Source organism: Mus caroli, chromosome 18, assembly GCF_900094665.2.
Source record: "Mus caroli chromosome 18, CAROLI_EIJ_v1.1, whole genome shotgun sequence".
Taxonomy (NCBI): domain Eukaryota; kingdom Metazoa; phylum Chordata; class Mammalia; order Rodentia; family Muridae; genus Mus; species Mus caroli.
The window spans coordinates 80,302,422-80,315,271 of record NC_034587.1 but is presented as its reverse complement, the minus strand read 5'-3'; the positions used below and the strand labels follow the sequence as shown (position 1 = coordinate 80,315,271).

General features: G+C 47.8%; 1 protein-coding gene across 1 annotated transcript in view; it reads left to right on the top strand.

Moving 5' to 3' along the window:
• The window catches only part of Znf407 (zinc finger protein 407), a 378,677-nt gene extending 366,806 nt beyond the window's left edge, over positions 1–11,871 (top strand). The window contains exon 9 of the mRNA XM_021150389.2: positions 9,482–11,871. Coding sequence (XP_021006048.1) covers positions 9,482–10,821 — 1,340 coding nt within the window. The 3' untranslated portion in view covers positions 10,822–11,871. The remainder of the gene's footprint in view (positions 1–9,481) is intronic.
• The last annotated feature ends 979 nt before the right edge of the window (positions 11,872–12,850 follow it).

Sequence of the window (12,850 nt, the reverse complement as noted above, 5' to 3'; positions counted from 1 at the left end):
GACTCACTGTGTGCACTCGCCTTTCCCATGCTGATGGGCTGACTCACTGTGTGCACTCGCCTTTCCCATGCTGATGGGCTGACTCACTGTGTGCATTCGCTTTTCCCAGGGTGCCCCTCCTTCTCCCAGATGACTCCCTTTAAGATCTCAGAAACAGGCAGCAATATGCCTTGTTTCCCATCAGTTAGTTCGGTGGAATGATGCATCAGCAACATTATTCGCCATATTTATGGGAAAAATACAAAAATAATGTACCAACAGCAGTTGTTGGGGCTCTGGGGTGGCCCGAGGTGGCCACTGGTGTGCCACTGAGCCACTACAGCTCCTGCTGCCCTGCTTTTTAAACAGCTGTACAGGTAGAAAGGCGTGAAGTGTGGCTGAAGCTCTGGTAAGACTTCTATTCCCTCCACCTGCTATAGAGGATCTGTCTCTGGGTATAGAGGCTGTTTACCTGTCTGACGCCCATACTGTTGCCTGGCCACTTTCCGTTGGCACCTTTGGTGGGTGTGTACCAGGCTTCTGTATGAGGAGCAGGAGGAGCAGAGTGAAATCTGAAGACCCAGCAGGTCCCTCAGCATGGCTGTGTTTGTGCTGGTGTGTGCTCCTGACAGTGTGTGTGTGTGTCCTTGATGGAATGCATGCACTTCATACATCTCTGATGGAAGCAGTCATATAGACATCTTAAATATTAGAGAGAAGATGTCACCTCCTCTCATTTCAGAGTTTAAGCTTCATGGCTTGTCGTTTGAATTTTTTAAATCAACTTCATATTTGATTATCATACATGTGTGTGTATTAATAATACACACACATATACACACATACACACACACACACACACATATATATATATATATATATATATATATATATATATATATATTCATTCTCTAGGACCCAAGGCACAGATATTTTGTGATTAGTTTTTTAAATAGGAAGGAAGGTTAAGGTTTAAGTAGGTTTAAAAAAAAAAAAAGACAAAGTAAAGGTTTCAACATCCACTGGTTGAAAGCTAACTATTACATTTTCCATGTTGAGCCCCTGCCAGTCCTGACCCAACCCATGCCAATGTATGGACGAGGCCAAAGGAACAGCATGGGCCTTACCCAAGGGAAACATAGCACTGAACTGCCCCTCAGCCACCCAGATTGATGTCAGCAGGTCCTGGTGCCGGTCACATAGGGTCCCACAGCACCATGTCCAGCCTCTCCCTACTCTGCATCAACAGTCTTGTCAGCCATAGCAGGTCACACGGGCCGGGCCCTGTCTCTAATAGTTCACTTCACAGGACCAGCTATTCTTGCTAGTTTAGGATGTCCTCCCTGTGGTGGAATCAGGCTTGGCAGGACTGTCCTCCACAAGACATGACAGTCTCCTTACCCAGCCAGATCAACAGAAAAAGCAGCCATGTGCCAAGACCATATGACTCACTTTAAGATGTAGGGAAGAAGCCCGAATTGTCTTAAGTGTACACAAGCAGCTGCTGTCATTTGGCTAGGAGCAGATGTTCGACCTCCAAGAGCTTTGCAGATAATTAAAATACTAACAGTTAGTGTTTTACCCCAGCTGTAGGTTCTGTTTACTGTAAATTTGATTTTAATGGTGCCTCTGTGCTGTTGCCGGGAAGCGGTTTGCTTTTTACCTTCATGCAAAAGTGTCTGCAATGAAGACAAATGTCTGCGTCTTCTCATTTCCTCAGGAAAGATAGCATGGCTGTAATATGGAGGAGATGGGGTCTCAACTAAGAGAGGGAATGTGATCTTCTCTTAGGGTTTGCCCGGAAACAAAGAGGACAAGGGAATCTGCTTTGTTAGCCTCTGGAGTCAGCCTGTGAGAGGCGTGCCCTCCGGCGACACTGGCTAAGCTTTGTATTTACATAATTTTAAGGTATGTGTAATGCGTACAACTTTTGAAAAATAGACCTTGTCTCCCCATGTTGTGTTATCTGTACTGAGCATTTATAAACTGTCAGAGGACATTTTGGAAAAGGTCGTTGGGCTTCTTAATTTCCTGATTTCATAAAGCAGAAAAGAATGCCTGTACTAGTTAAGTCAAAGCCAGGCAGGCTTGCGGTGAACAGATGGGTGCTATCCACCGGAAGAGCTTGCAGGTCTTCAGACGACTCTCCCACCGTGGGCCTGGCAGTCTGTAGCTCTTCTTCAAGCCTCTGGCTTCCCTTCAGAGAAGGAGGGAAAGTGCCAGGCCTCCTGTCCTGAGCTTCTGGCAAGAATGTTGACCCAGGTAGTGTCAGGTGTGCAGGAGCAGGGGAGCCTTAGTCCCAGCAGTTCATGTTCCCCAGCAGGCTGCACAGGAAGGAGACGTGAGAACGAACCCTCAACACAGACCAGACTCCTGGCCCCACGCACCCAAAATCATGTCTAGAGCACAAGAGGTGCCAGTACAGGTACAAGCATGGACTCCCCCCCACACACACACACACACACCTCTCCCTCCGCTGGCTGATGCCTGCCTGCCTCCCTTGCGGGAGGTTCTGCCTCTCCCTTGGTTTGCTCGAATGGACTTAGACATTTGTGCCAGTTATAAGTGAATGACAAGATCAGAGCACCTTACAGACTAGCTTTAAAGTACCATTTCGTCACTGTGTGAAACTCAATGACACTATTTCTGTCACCTGAGTGGAATTTCCGAAGTTATATAGTTGGTATTCTGTAACATATGAATGAAGCTTATAGAGTCTGCTCAGCAGAGAAACAGTTAACTGCTGTCTCCCTCACCCCCCCGAAGCCTGGCAAGATAACCTCAGAGGCCACTGCTCTCACCTCGCTGAGTGAGATTTGTGTGCCCAGCTCCCAGTACTGCCATAGCTTCATGCATGAAAATGATAATATATACCTAAGGGTCTGATCTAATACAGAATTTCCTTAAAGGTAAAATATTGTCTTTTATTCTTTGTCACCCTTCAGTGCCCATGGAAGTACCTGGGCCCACAGAGACTATTCTTGGTAAAGTTAGAAACCTGAACAAGTGTATATTTCCAACCTGAGATAAAATTTATTCTTCATTTTTTTCTGGATATCTTAGAGTTCTTTTCAGAGGTCATTCATAATCATCTCTGTCACCACCAGCAGGAAGTGTGATGCTGATGGACTCAAGGAAAAGGAGTTAAACCGAGTGGTGCCCTGAATGCTTGTCCTGATCCATTGTGTGTGCCCTTCACGGAAACTCGCACGGCGCATCTGCAGAGTGTGATATTTGAGCTTATATCTGAAGAGCTTTTCAGTGGCTTAACTTGAGCTAATTTCTTATAGGACAATAATTTCTCTCATCTCTTGGGAAGCAGAGACCTTCATCACACTGTAGTTCTTCAGGTTGTGCCTGCGTGTGCTTATGTCTGATGTAAGGAGAATGTAGTCATTGCCGTGGTTCACCTAACACAGCTGAGGTGAGCCACATCACTGAGGCTCATTTTAGGTCCATAATAACCAATCCTGTGCCCGACACAAGCCCTGCTGTTCTGATGGCCATGTAAACAGGTACATAAAAAGCTAAATTAATGCTTCATTCTGTATCACAGATATCCCGCCTGTTTCTACTTCCTGTGTGAACTTTAATAGCCTGGCAGAGTGTATCTTTCTAACTTTGAGGTAATAGGCATGAGATACTGACCGCCCCATGCTGGCCAGCAGGTTTCTTTCCACCCGGCTCTGTCACTATTACTCCAGCGCATGCTATCTTTTTAATCCCAGTCAAGTCCTACAGTCTGGGCCTGGGTTTTCTGACAAGAATTTGAGGGCTTCCCTACGTATTTGTGGTGTGAGAAGCTGTGCAGAGACAAGGCCCTTGCACATGTAGGCTGGACCGGGCTGCCTGGAAAGCACTCGCTCGTTAAGCCGGGTTGGAAGCGGGCACCCGCACGATGCCAGGGATGGTTGCTGTCTTTAAGATGAATAAATTACAGAGCAATTATCGACATCGATTTGACTGGCTAAACTATTGCTGGCTGCTATTGTGAGAATAATGTATTCCCTGCTTTAAACTTCTAAAAGGTTATATTTCACTGAATTTTAATTTGTCATTTTTCCTGCTTTCACTTGAGAAACTTATAAGCTTTTGTGACATTAAAATATGGCTCTAATTTATTAGCATAATCTGTTAATATTGTTTCATTTTAATAGACATTAAGTATGATTTTTTAACATTCTTTTTAAAATTACATCTTAAAATGAAAGTCAGGAAAAATTATACATGGCTTAAGAATCAGAATGTCATGTGTGCCCCAAGTTTTTATATGAAAAGTACTATTTTTTGGATCGCTTCATATTCAAGGTGCTTTAATTATGACAGTGAAACAGCCCAGCATTTTCAGGCTTTAGTGGTTTAACCAAAACATAGACTCTAAACCACAGAATCTGTAGTGTGCCGGAGCACCAGATAAACATTTAGTACTGCTCAGGGGAGGCTCCGGGAGTGACATAAACGCTGGCTCATAGCTGCAGAGTGGTTTACATAGGATATTAACACCGCTCTCGCCGGCATCAGGCACCTCACCCCACGACACGTCTTTTTAATGCCATCTTTATCTGCTACACGATGCATGAAATCTACTCTCAGCTTTAGAAACGCCGACAACCTTTGACCCCTGAGTGCAGACACAATGTGACCTTTCTATTGTCAGCAGCCTTCGTTCTCCTGAAAATTCTATGAATTTTTATTACAAGGTTTTTTTTGAACCAAGCTGAGGCTTCCACAAATTACTTGCCACAGATGAGATGAAGTTGTTGAAGTGGTGTTAGATAAGTTTTACAGCCAGCATGTGTGCTGAGAGGAGCCCAAGCCTGTGTCCTACAATGTCATAGACCAGTAACTGCTGAGCCTACTATTGGATAAATACATCATTTTATGGAACATTGATTGTTCTATAAACCCAATGGAGTATTATGCTCTATGATCAAACCATTTAGATTGTGTGTAGAGCACAGAAAATGCCATATTCAGGATGGTACTAAAAGTGCCATTTGTGTATTTTATGGATGTCATTACAGGGGAAACTTCTCTCTGTAGGCCCTGTTTACTGCAAAATTTTTTAGTCTGTAATGACATTTTTCATTCACAACGTATGCCTTCAAGAGAGGGGGCCCTTGTTTTATTTGTTTCATTTGAGTTTACTGCACAAATTCTGTACATTTTAATTAAATGTAAGCTTAACAAAAGCATAAGGTATTTATTCTGTGGGGGGGGGGGGGAATGATGACAGTAACCATAGCCCAGCTCACACACAAAGAAAGGAGTCAGGTGCACAGCGCCTCCACATCTGCCCAGAGCCTGACAGAGGGGCAGACCCCAGTGTGGCTCGGGGACCACAAGCCTTCACAACTTACCCATTGTCTCCATCTTTGGAGCACGCTCTTCCAGAAGGGTCAGCGGTTACATTGCTGTGTTCTACTGAAGCAAAGCTTAGCCCCAAAATCACTTCATTGAAAACAGATCCCAAGCAAAAACAAAAACAAACAAACCAAGAGCCACCTTTAGTACCATCTGAGTTAGTAACTCTTCTTAGCGTCTAGACATGAGCAGTATCTCTATGCATGGGAGCAGATAAGCAAGAAGGGTCTCATGACCACGAACAGGGCTGCCTATTAACTCCATTCCCAACTTCTGCACATGACTGTTCGCCCTATTAGAAACAGGTCCAAAGTATAGGCATTGCTCTGAAATCCAACAGTATGTCTTAAAAATAAGTACAGCACAAATGCTAGCCAGGCATCCACAGGCCGTTAAAGATCTGCAAGCTTGTTGAAGCTGCAGCCGAAATGAGGCCTCTGGGATCAAACCTGAAGACTGTGCCTGTCCAGCAGGGCCACTCCACGTGGCCATCTGCACCAGCGAGCTTCACAGTCCATTCTCACTAGAAGGAGCTCGTGTGCCCATCACATTCTGGAATTCAAAGTTACAGTAGAGACTCACATTCGTTTAAGTGACACTTGAACTTCTGCATCGCTCCACATTAATTCATTATGGTTGAAATGGAAGAATCTTCAATGGGTGAATCTTTTTCAATCTGATTGAGGCTGTTACATTTTATAGGTGCTATTTTTCAAAGCAGTACTGACAGCACTCGAAGTTATTAAATTGCTGAATCAAAAGACGGACCTGCACTCACATTTATGAACTATGATGGACTGGCTGGGGCCGCGCTGCCGGAGGTTAAGATGTTGGTGGCATTAAACTTCATCACAGAACCAACTGACAGCAGTATTTACCCACACGGTTTACTTTAATGGTTTGGAAGTAGCTTAGCCCATCTCTGGATTCAAATTAACTGAGCAAGTAGTTCCGAATCATGATTATCAATGCTGCAAGGGATTCAGAGGATCATTCTGTACCTGAGGCAGTTTCCTTCCATTTTCTAGCGAGTAGTGGATTGCTGGGGCCCAAGCAAGTGGTCTTTCTTGCCTTCTAAGAATAATAGTATTCTCATTTCCCCCAACTTGTATGGTTTCTCCTGATTTTTACTGTAAAGGCAATAATCTCTTCTTATGTAATTACTGGGGGCAGGGCCAGTTGAATGAAGCAGTCTGTGAATTACACCATGGATGACCTTGAAATCAGGATGAGCAGGCACAAACCCAAATCAGAATTAAGAAAGGCAAGCAAAACACTCTCATGGAGGCCTGCTCATGGAGGCCTGCTCATGGAGGCCTGCTCATGGAGGCCTGCACATGGAGGCCTGCTCATGGAGGCCTGCTCATGGAGGCCTGCTCATGGAGACTCTGCCATGGAGGCCTGCTCATGGAGGCCTGCTCATGGAGGCCTGCTCATGGAGACTCCCTCATGGAGGCCTGCTCATGGAGACTCGCTCAAGGAGGCCTGCTCATGCAGACCTGCTCATGGAGGCCTGCTCATGCTTGAGCTGTTTCTTAGCATCCCCAGACTGACCACTCTCGCCCTTATCACCCACTCCTGTGTCCGTAGAGCAATGTACTGCACTGGTCTAGGCAAATGAGAGAAGTTGTGTTTTGGAAAATTGGAGGAAGATGGGATGAGGCATCAGAAGCTCACAAGCACAAGCAGGCTCCATGCAGAGCCCTTCAGACTCCTATAGGGTGTACTCCAAACCCCTGGGTGAAAACCCCAAGAGGCACACCTGGAAACTCCCATCTCCCAGCAGCCTGACATCGTGGTCCTCACAGTGCTCCGTTCTCGCTGTGGGGAAGTTGAGTTGACCTTTAGCTGTCACAGTCCCGTCTCCCGGTGTCCCCTCTTCTCCTACTGCACCAGTCTGAGCAGCACCTTCCTGTCACGGTATGCTGTGGCTATGAGGTGAGGAGCTGCTCTGTTGACACAACTCCAGTAAACTTTCTGAGACCCACAGCCACGAGAGTTCTCCAACAAAGACAAAAACAGCTCGTGAATACTTACACATTCCGGACCACTGTTCCTACCCAAAGGCCCTGTCAGGGGCCTGTGCTCAGGATTAACTTGGCCTTGAAATAAAAAGCTTTTTTGGAACACACCATCAAGGTGGTAAGCAAAATTGCTGTTTTTAAGGGATGCCAGCAATAAATAATGAGCTTCAAGTCTTGATCCTGTCTCCCTTGCACCCCTTGGTAAGAAGAATAAAGCACATAAGAAAATAAATAACTCTGCACAGTTCACTGAGAGTGTAAGAGAGTTGTGTCAGACATGCAGGTGCTGCTGATGGAGGGAGTGTTAAACCCAGGTGTGAGGGGGGTGGAGAGAACAGGAACTCTAATCAGAGTCGTCCGTTCTCCATGGAGACGGCAGACGGTTCCCATCACTCCTTACCCTGTTGAGTTCCGAACTTGGAGATAAGGTCATGAACGTGTGCACGTGTGTGCCTCGCATCCGTCATACACCCCGACTTCCTGGGCAGACAGCTCAGCCCTGGGCTCGTGGCCCTGAAACCAGAGTCTGGGCTGAAACTGGAATGGCTGGGAGACTGGCAGGGCAGAAGCTGCGCCTACTGTCTTGTGTCTCGGCCAAGTGGTTGTTAGGGTTCCCGTCTTACTTCTCCCCTACTCGTCTTCCCTGTCCTGTCCACTCCTCATCCCACAAGAGAGCTGAATCATCGCACCCAGGGGCCTTGCTGTGTTTTCAGAAGAGCCACCGTGCTCTCACTAGGAGGGACTTGAGGTTGACATGGAAACACTCGCTCTGCTGCCCTGTGTCACAGTTCTCGTCTGTCTGTTTAAAAGCATTCAACAGGTTTCTACCACAGCTGCTGGAGCATGGAGCATGTGAGCATGCCCAGGAACCTGTACTCTGCTCTCTGCACAGCTCTCTGCCTTACCATCTAGGGTCTCCCTATCCTTGAAGGCCCAGCTCATGGATCTTTGGCAGGTCCTTTCCCTTCCATCCTGTCCTATAGCCAAGGATGTGATTTGTTCATCTTTGCAGCTGTGCGTGTCCTCTGGCTTCCATGGTGTCCGAGCCACGGTGGTAATGTCAGCAGGCAAAGCTTTGTTAGCTATGTCTCCTCTTCCATGCTGGGCACCTGATCAGGTGGGGTGAACTGTTCCCAGGGCCCTTTAGGCCTACGCTGAGAGACCTGGTGCCAGACTCCAAGTGCCCGGGCCTTTTGTTTGTCTTTCTGGGCCTGAACCTAGCACAGTGCTCAGCCCACACGGCTCACCACAGCCACACTGGCCTAGCTATCACTTTGGTTCAGTAAATATTTGTTGCCATGAACTCTTCCAGCTGCATTTGTTGGTAACACTTTTTAACTTAATGTGTAACGCTTTCACTGTCTTTATTGATTACATTTGTCCCTTAAGAAAAGGTTTTCCTTTGGGTTAAAAGATCCTACTGCTGGCTTTCCTTTTTGTTCTTGCTGTTGGACATGAGAGGGACCAAGTGCGGGAGTTTTCTCACTGCTGTGACACAATGCCTAACAAGAAGCAACTTAAAGGTGATTCAGTCTCTCTTGGCAGGAAAGGCATGGCATCAGAGTGTGTAGCCTGTGGCCACATGTAGGTGCTGCCCGGAAGCAGGGACTCAGTTCACCTCCGCCTTATTCAGTCCAGGTCCCTAGCCCTGGAATGGTGCCTCCTGCAGTTAAGGTGTTTTCTACCTCTGTTACCTTGACTTCATAGCCCCTCACAGGCGTGCTCAGAGGCTAACTTCATTCAGACCGTCCTTCAGAGCCGTGCCCAGAGGTCTGGCTGGAGGTAATTGGAGATGCTGTCAAGTTGACAGTAGTGAGCATCACACGGCAGGAGCTATCTGTAGCCCACCCCAGGACCCTGCACAGCAGCAATGCTGCAGAGTCAGGTTTGTACAGATGTCACGTGGTTACGGGAAGGACTATATCTCGTAACAGCCTGTAAAGGTACACATGAGTGAGCGGCCTCCTGATGCATCTAGTGCGCACTCCTTGGCCTCTGCAGAGAGGGCCACACATCCACATCCGATCCTGAGGCAGAGAGCAGCTGCAGAAAGCTGTCTAAGTTGACTCTTGAAGTTCTCTTTCCACACTCTAACTGGTCCCTGTCTTCCACAGGCATCGTGTCCAAGTCCTATGAGTGCCGCCTGAAAGGACAAGGAGCCACGTTTGTGGAGACAGACAGCCCCTTCACTGCAGCCACCCTGGCGGAGGAGTCACCTGTCAAGGAGAGGTCCTTGAGGAGCAGCAAGCGGCAGGCTGCATCCCCTGAGCCGGTCCAGCAGGTCATCATCATCCAGGGCTACGACGGCGAGTTCGCCCTGGACGCCTCCGTGGAAGAGACTGCTGCGGCCACACTGCAGACGCTGGCGATGGCTGGCCAAGTGGCCAGGGTGGTGCATATCACAGAACATGGGCAGGTCATTGCCACAAGTCAGAACGGATCACATGTGGGCAGTGTGGTACCTGGACCCATCCTCCCCGAGCAGTTGGCAGACGGAACCACCCAGGTGGTTGTCATGGGGGGTTCCATGGAAAGCCACAGTGTGGACGAGGCCCTCAGTCCAGGTGCCGCTGTCATACAGCAGGTCACCAAACAGGAGATCTTAAGTCTCTCTGAGGCTGGAGTCCCTCCATCTGACAACTCCTCAGCCTTAGATGCACTGCTGTGTGCTGTCACAGAGTTGGGAGAGGTGGAGAGCAGAGCGGGGCATGAGGAAAAAGGTCGGCCCAGCCACAAGGACATGCTGATCCAGCTGCCCAGCCAGGAAGTGGCCCAGGCTCACACCAAGGCGGAGGCCACAGAGGCTCAGCTGTTCCAAGATGTTGAGGAGAGTCCAGCATCCATGGAAGTACTGACCCAGGTTGTCCGCCCCTCAGCCATCATCACGTCTCAGGAACGAGCCCAGGTGGCCTTCAAGAAGATGGTTCAGGGAGTCCTTCAGTTTGCTGTCTGTGACACAGCTGCAGCTAGCCAGCTGATAAAGGATGGCGTTACTCAAGTCATTGTGAATGAAGAGGGCGCCGTCCACATGGTGGCCGGAGAAGGCTCCCAGTTCATCATGCAGGAGGCTGAGACCCATGGCCTGCGGGTGCCAGCCGAGCACATGGACCTGGTAGAGTCAGAAGGAGAGATCTCTCAGATCATTGTAACAGAAGAGCTAGTCCAAGCCATGGTCCGAGAATCCAACAGCAGCTTCCCCGAGGGCACCACTCACTACATTGTGACCGAGTTGCCTCCAGGTGTACAGGAGGACACAGGAGTTTACTCCCACACTGTGATAGAGACAGCCAGCTCTCCAGAGATCCTGCAGGCCGGGGCTGCACTCAGTGCTGAGGCTGTGGGTTCCAGCAGCACGGAACAGTTGACGAGCATGGTCATCTATACCCAGGACGGCTCCCCAGCAGCCACAGTGATCCAGAGCCAAAGAGAAAACAGTGAGCTCCAAGAAGCGTGAGGCAGGCCTCCATGCTGGGCACTGGGCAGGCTTCAGAGATCTACCTGTGCCACCCTGAGGCCAGGGAACTTTGTCGTGTTTACTTGAGAGGTGTGCTGAACAAGCCCTTCAGGCAGGGGTAACATCGGCCACTAAGGAGGCACCTGAGGAGGGCAGCAAGCCAAGCCTACACCTCGGTTGCCCAGCAGCCTCCTGAGAGTGGGCAGGCCGGATGAACCTGTGCCATAGAGCTGGTCACTGGGCCCTCTGCGGATGGCCTTGCCCCTCGAAGTACCACTGTGGGGAGCAGCAGTTTTCGCTGGGTCTTCTCCCATATAAGTTCCCTGTTTAGTCATCAAAAAATGGTGTCCCCTATGGGAAATAGGAAATGTCCCTCTGTGCCTGCTATGGCGCACACAGCTCTGCCATCTACTCCCACAGCCGATTAAAAATCGGAACTACCAAGATTACATCTTGAAGCAGTGAACACATTACATTGTTTTTATTGTTATTTTTAAGTTTAAGATAATGGTGTTCCCAGACCAAAGGAAGCCTGTTAGTTCATTTTATGTATAAATTTCCTCTCTGCAAATATTTTAGGGGATTCCTTCGCCATGGTCGTTGAGTAATCTTTCAACTGTGGTTTGAGAAAAGTCTTGAAAATTTTATTCAGTTACAATCCACCTGGGTTGAGACAATTAATTAATTCTCATTCTGAATTCATTTCATACCATAAAATTCATTTTGTCTGTACATGAAATGTCCACTATGAAAAATATCATTCATTGCTTTTTATATGAAATATTTGTTTGTCTCAGTATCATTTCTGCAGGATTTATCTTTGACTTTCAGAATATGGGGAGGCTGACATTGACCATTACAGTGGATGCCCACCCGTTGCCCTTGTCCCCCAGCACTGTAAGTGCAGGGTGCAGGGCAGTGGTCTGGTGATCTTTCTTGATTCCATTGCTCTTTTTGTTTTGTTCTCAAAATTGTAAAATAGCCCCATTCCTCAGAGGCAAAATTGTTCTTGTTGTTTTCTTTGAAATAAAATTATAGCATTAAACTAAAGGTGGTGATGTGCCAAGCCTGCCAAGGAAGTCCACCCTCTGCTCTAACCACTTTCGTTTATAGTAGACAACAGCTGCAGCCCAATGCAGCACTGCATCAGTGTTTGGCAGATAACTCAGGCACAGTCTATCATGGTTCTGGACAGGAAGCCAGACTCTGTCAGGATGAGTTCCATTTAAATCCCTTCCTAAGGCGATGGGAGGAAGCACTGGAGAATGGCCTCTGGCCTCCTGGTTGCTTTGCCTTGAGCTGTGTCCACTCCAGGGCCAGCTCCCTCCGTCCACCTCCCCTTCCAGCAGAAGATAGGAAAAGGTAGAACTTGAGCTTTGACACTGAGTCAGTTAGCTCAATGTGACTGTTCCTGCTTCCTAAAGATGGCAGGGCTACTCAGCTCTCTTAAACAGTGTCTTTGCCAAACAGTGACAGGATCAACTCCCGTTTGTTATCAGGATAGAGGTGACCTTTACAAAGTGATGGCCCTCTCCGAGCTCCTCATACATGTTAAAAAAGGGGGGTGGGGTGTTTTTCAGTGGAGATATTTCTTCTTGATCACCTCTCCCGTTGGCGCGCACGGCCCTGCGGTCCTGAGGCTCAATGCTAATTCCTGCCTCTGCAGAGCCCTGTATGGCTAACCTTTCCGCTACAGTCCAGGGCGCTGACACTGACATGCTGTAGTTTACCGTGTGTGATTTATTTAGGATAAATATGTCTCAGGTGGCATTTAATCCTTCATAAAACCAGTGTAGCCTGCAGTGTCAAACCAGCAATCACATTGTATTCTCGATGAAAAGAGCAGGTCTTTGCATAAAATAAAAAAATAAAAAAATAAAATAAAAAAAGGAAGGTACAGAGGTGTTCGTAGACTCAGAAAGATTTCGAAGGCTTCTCCAAGCTACTGTATCCTGTAATTACCTATGGAGCTAGGTTAATGTTACCGCTCTTTTCTCTCTCATTACGCAACTATTGGAATGTGAGGGAG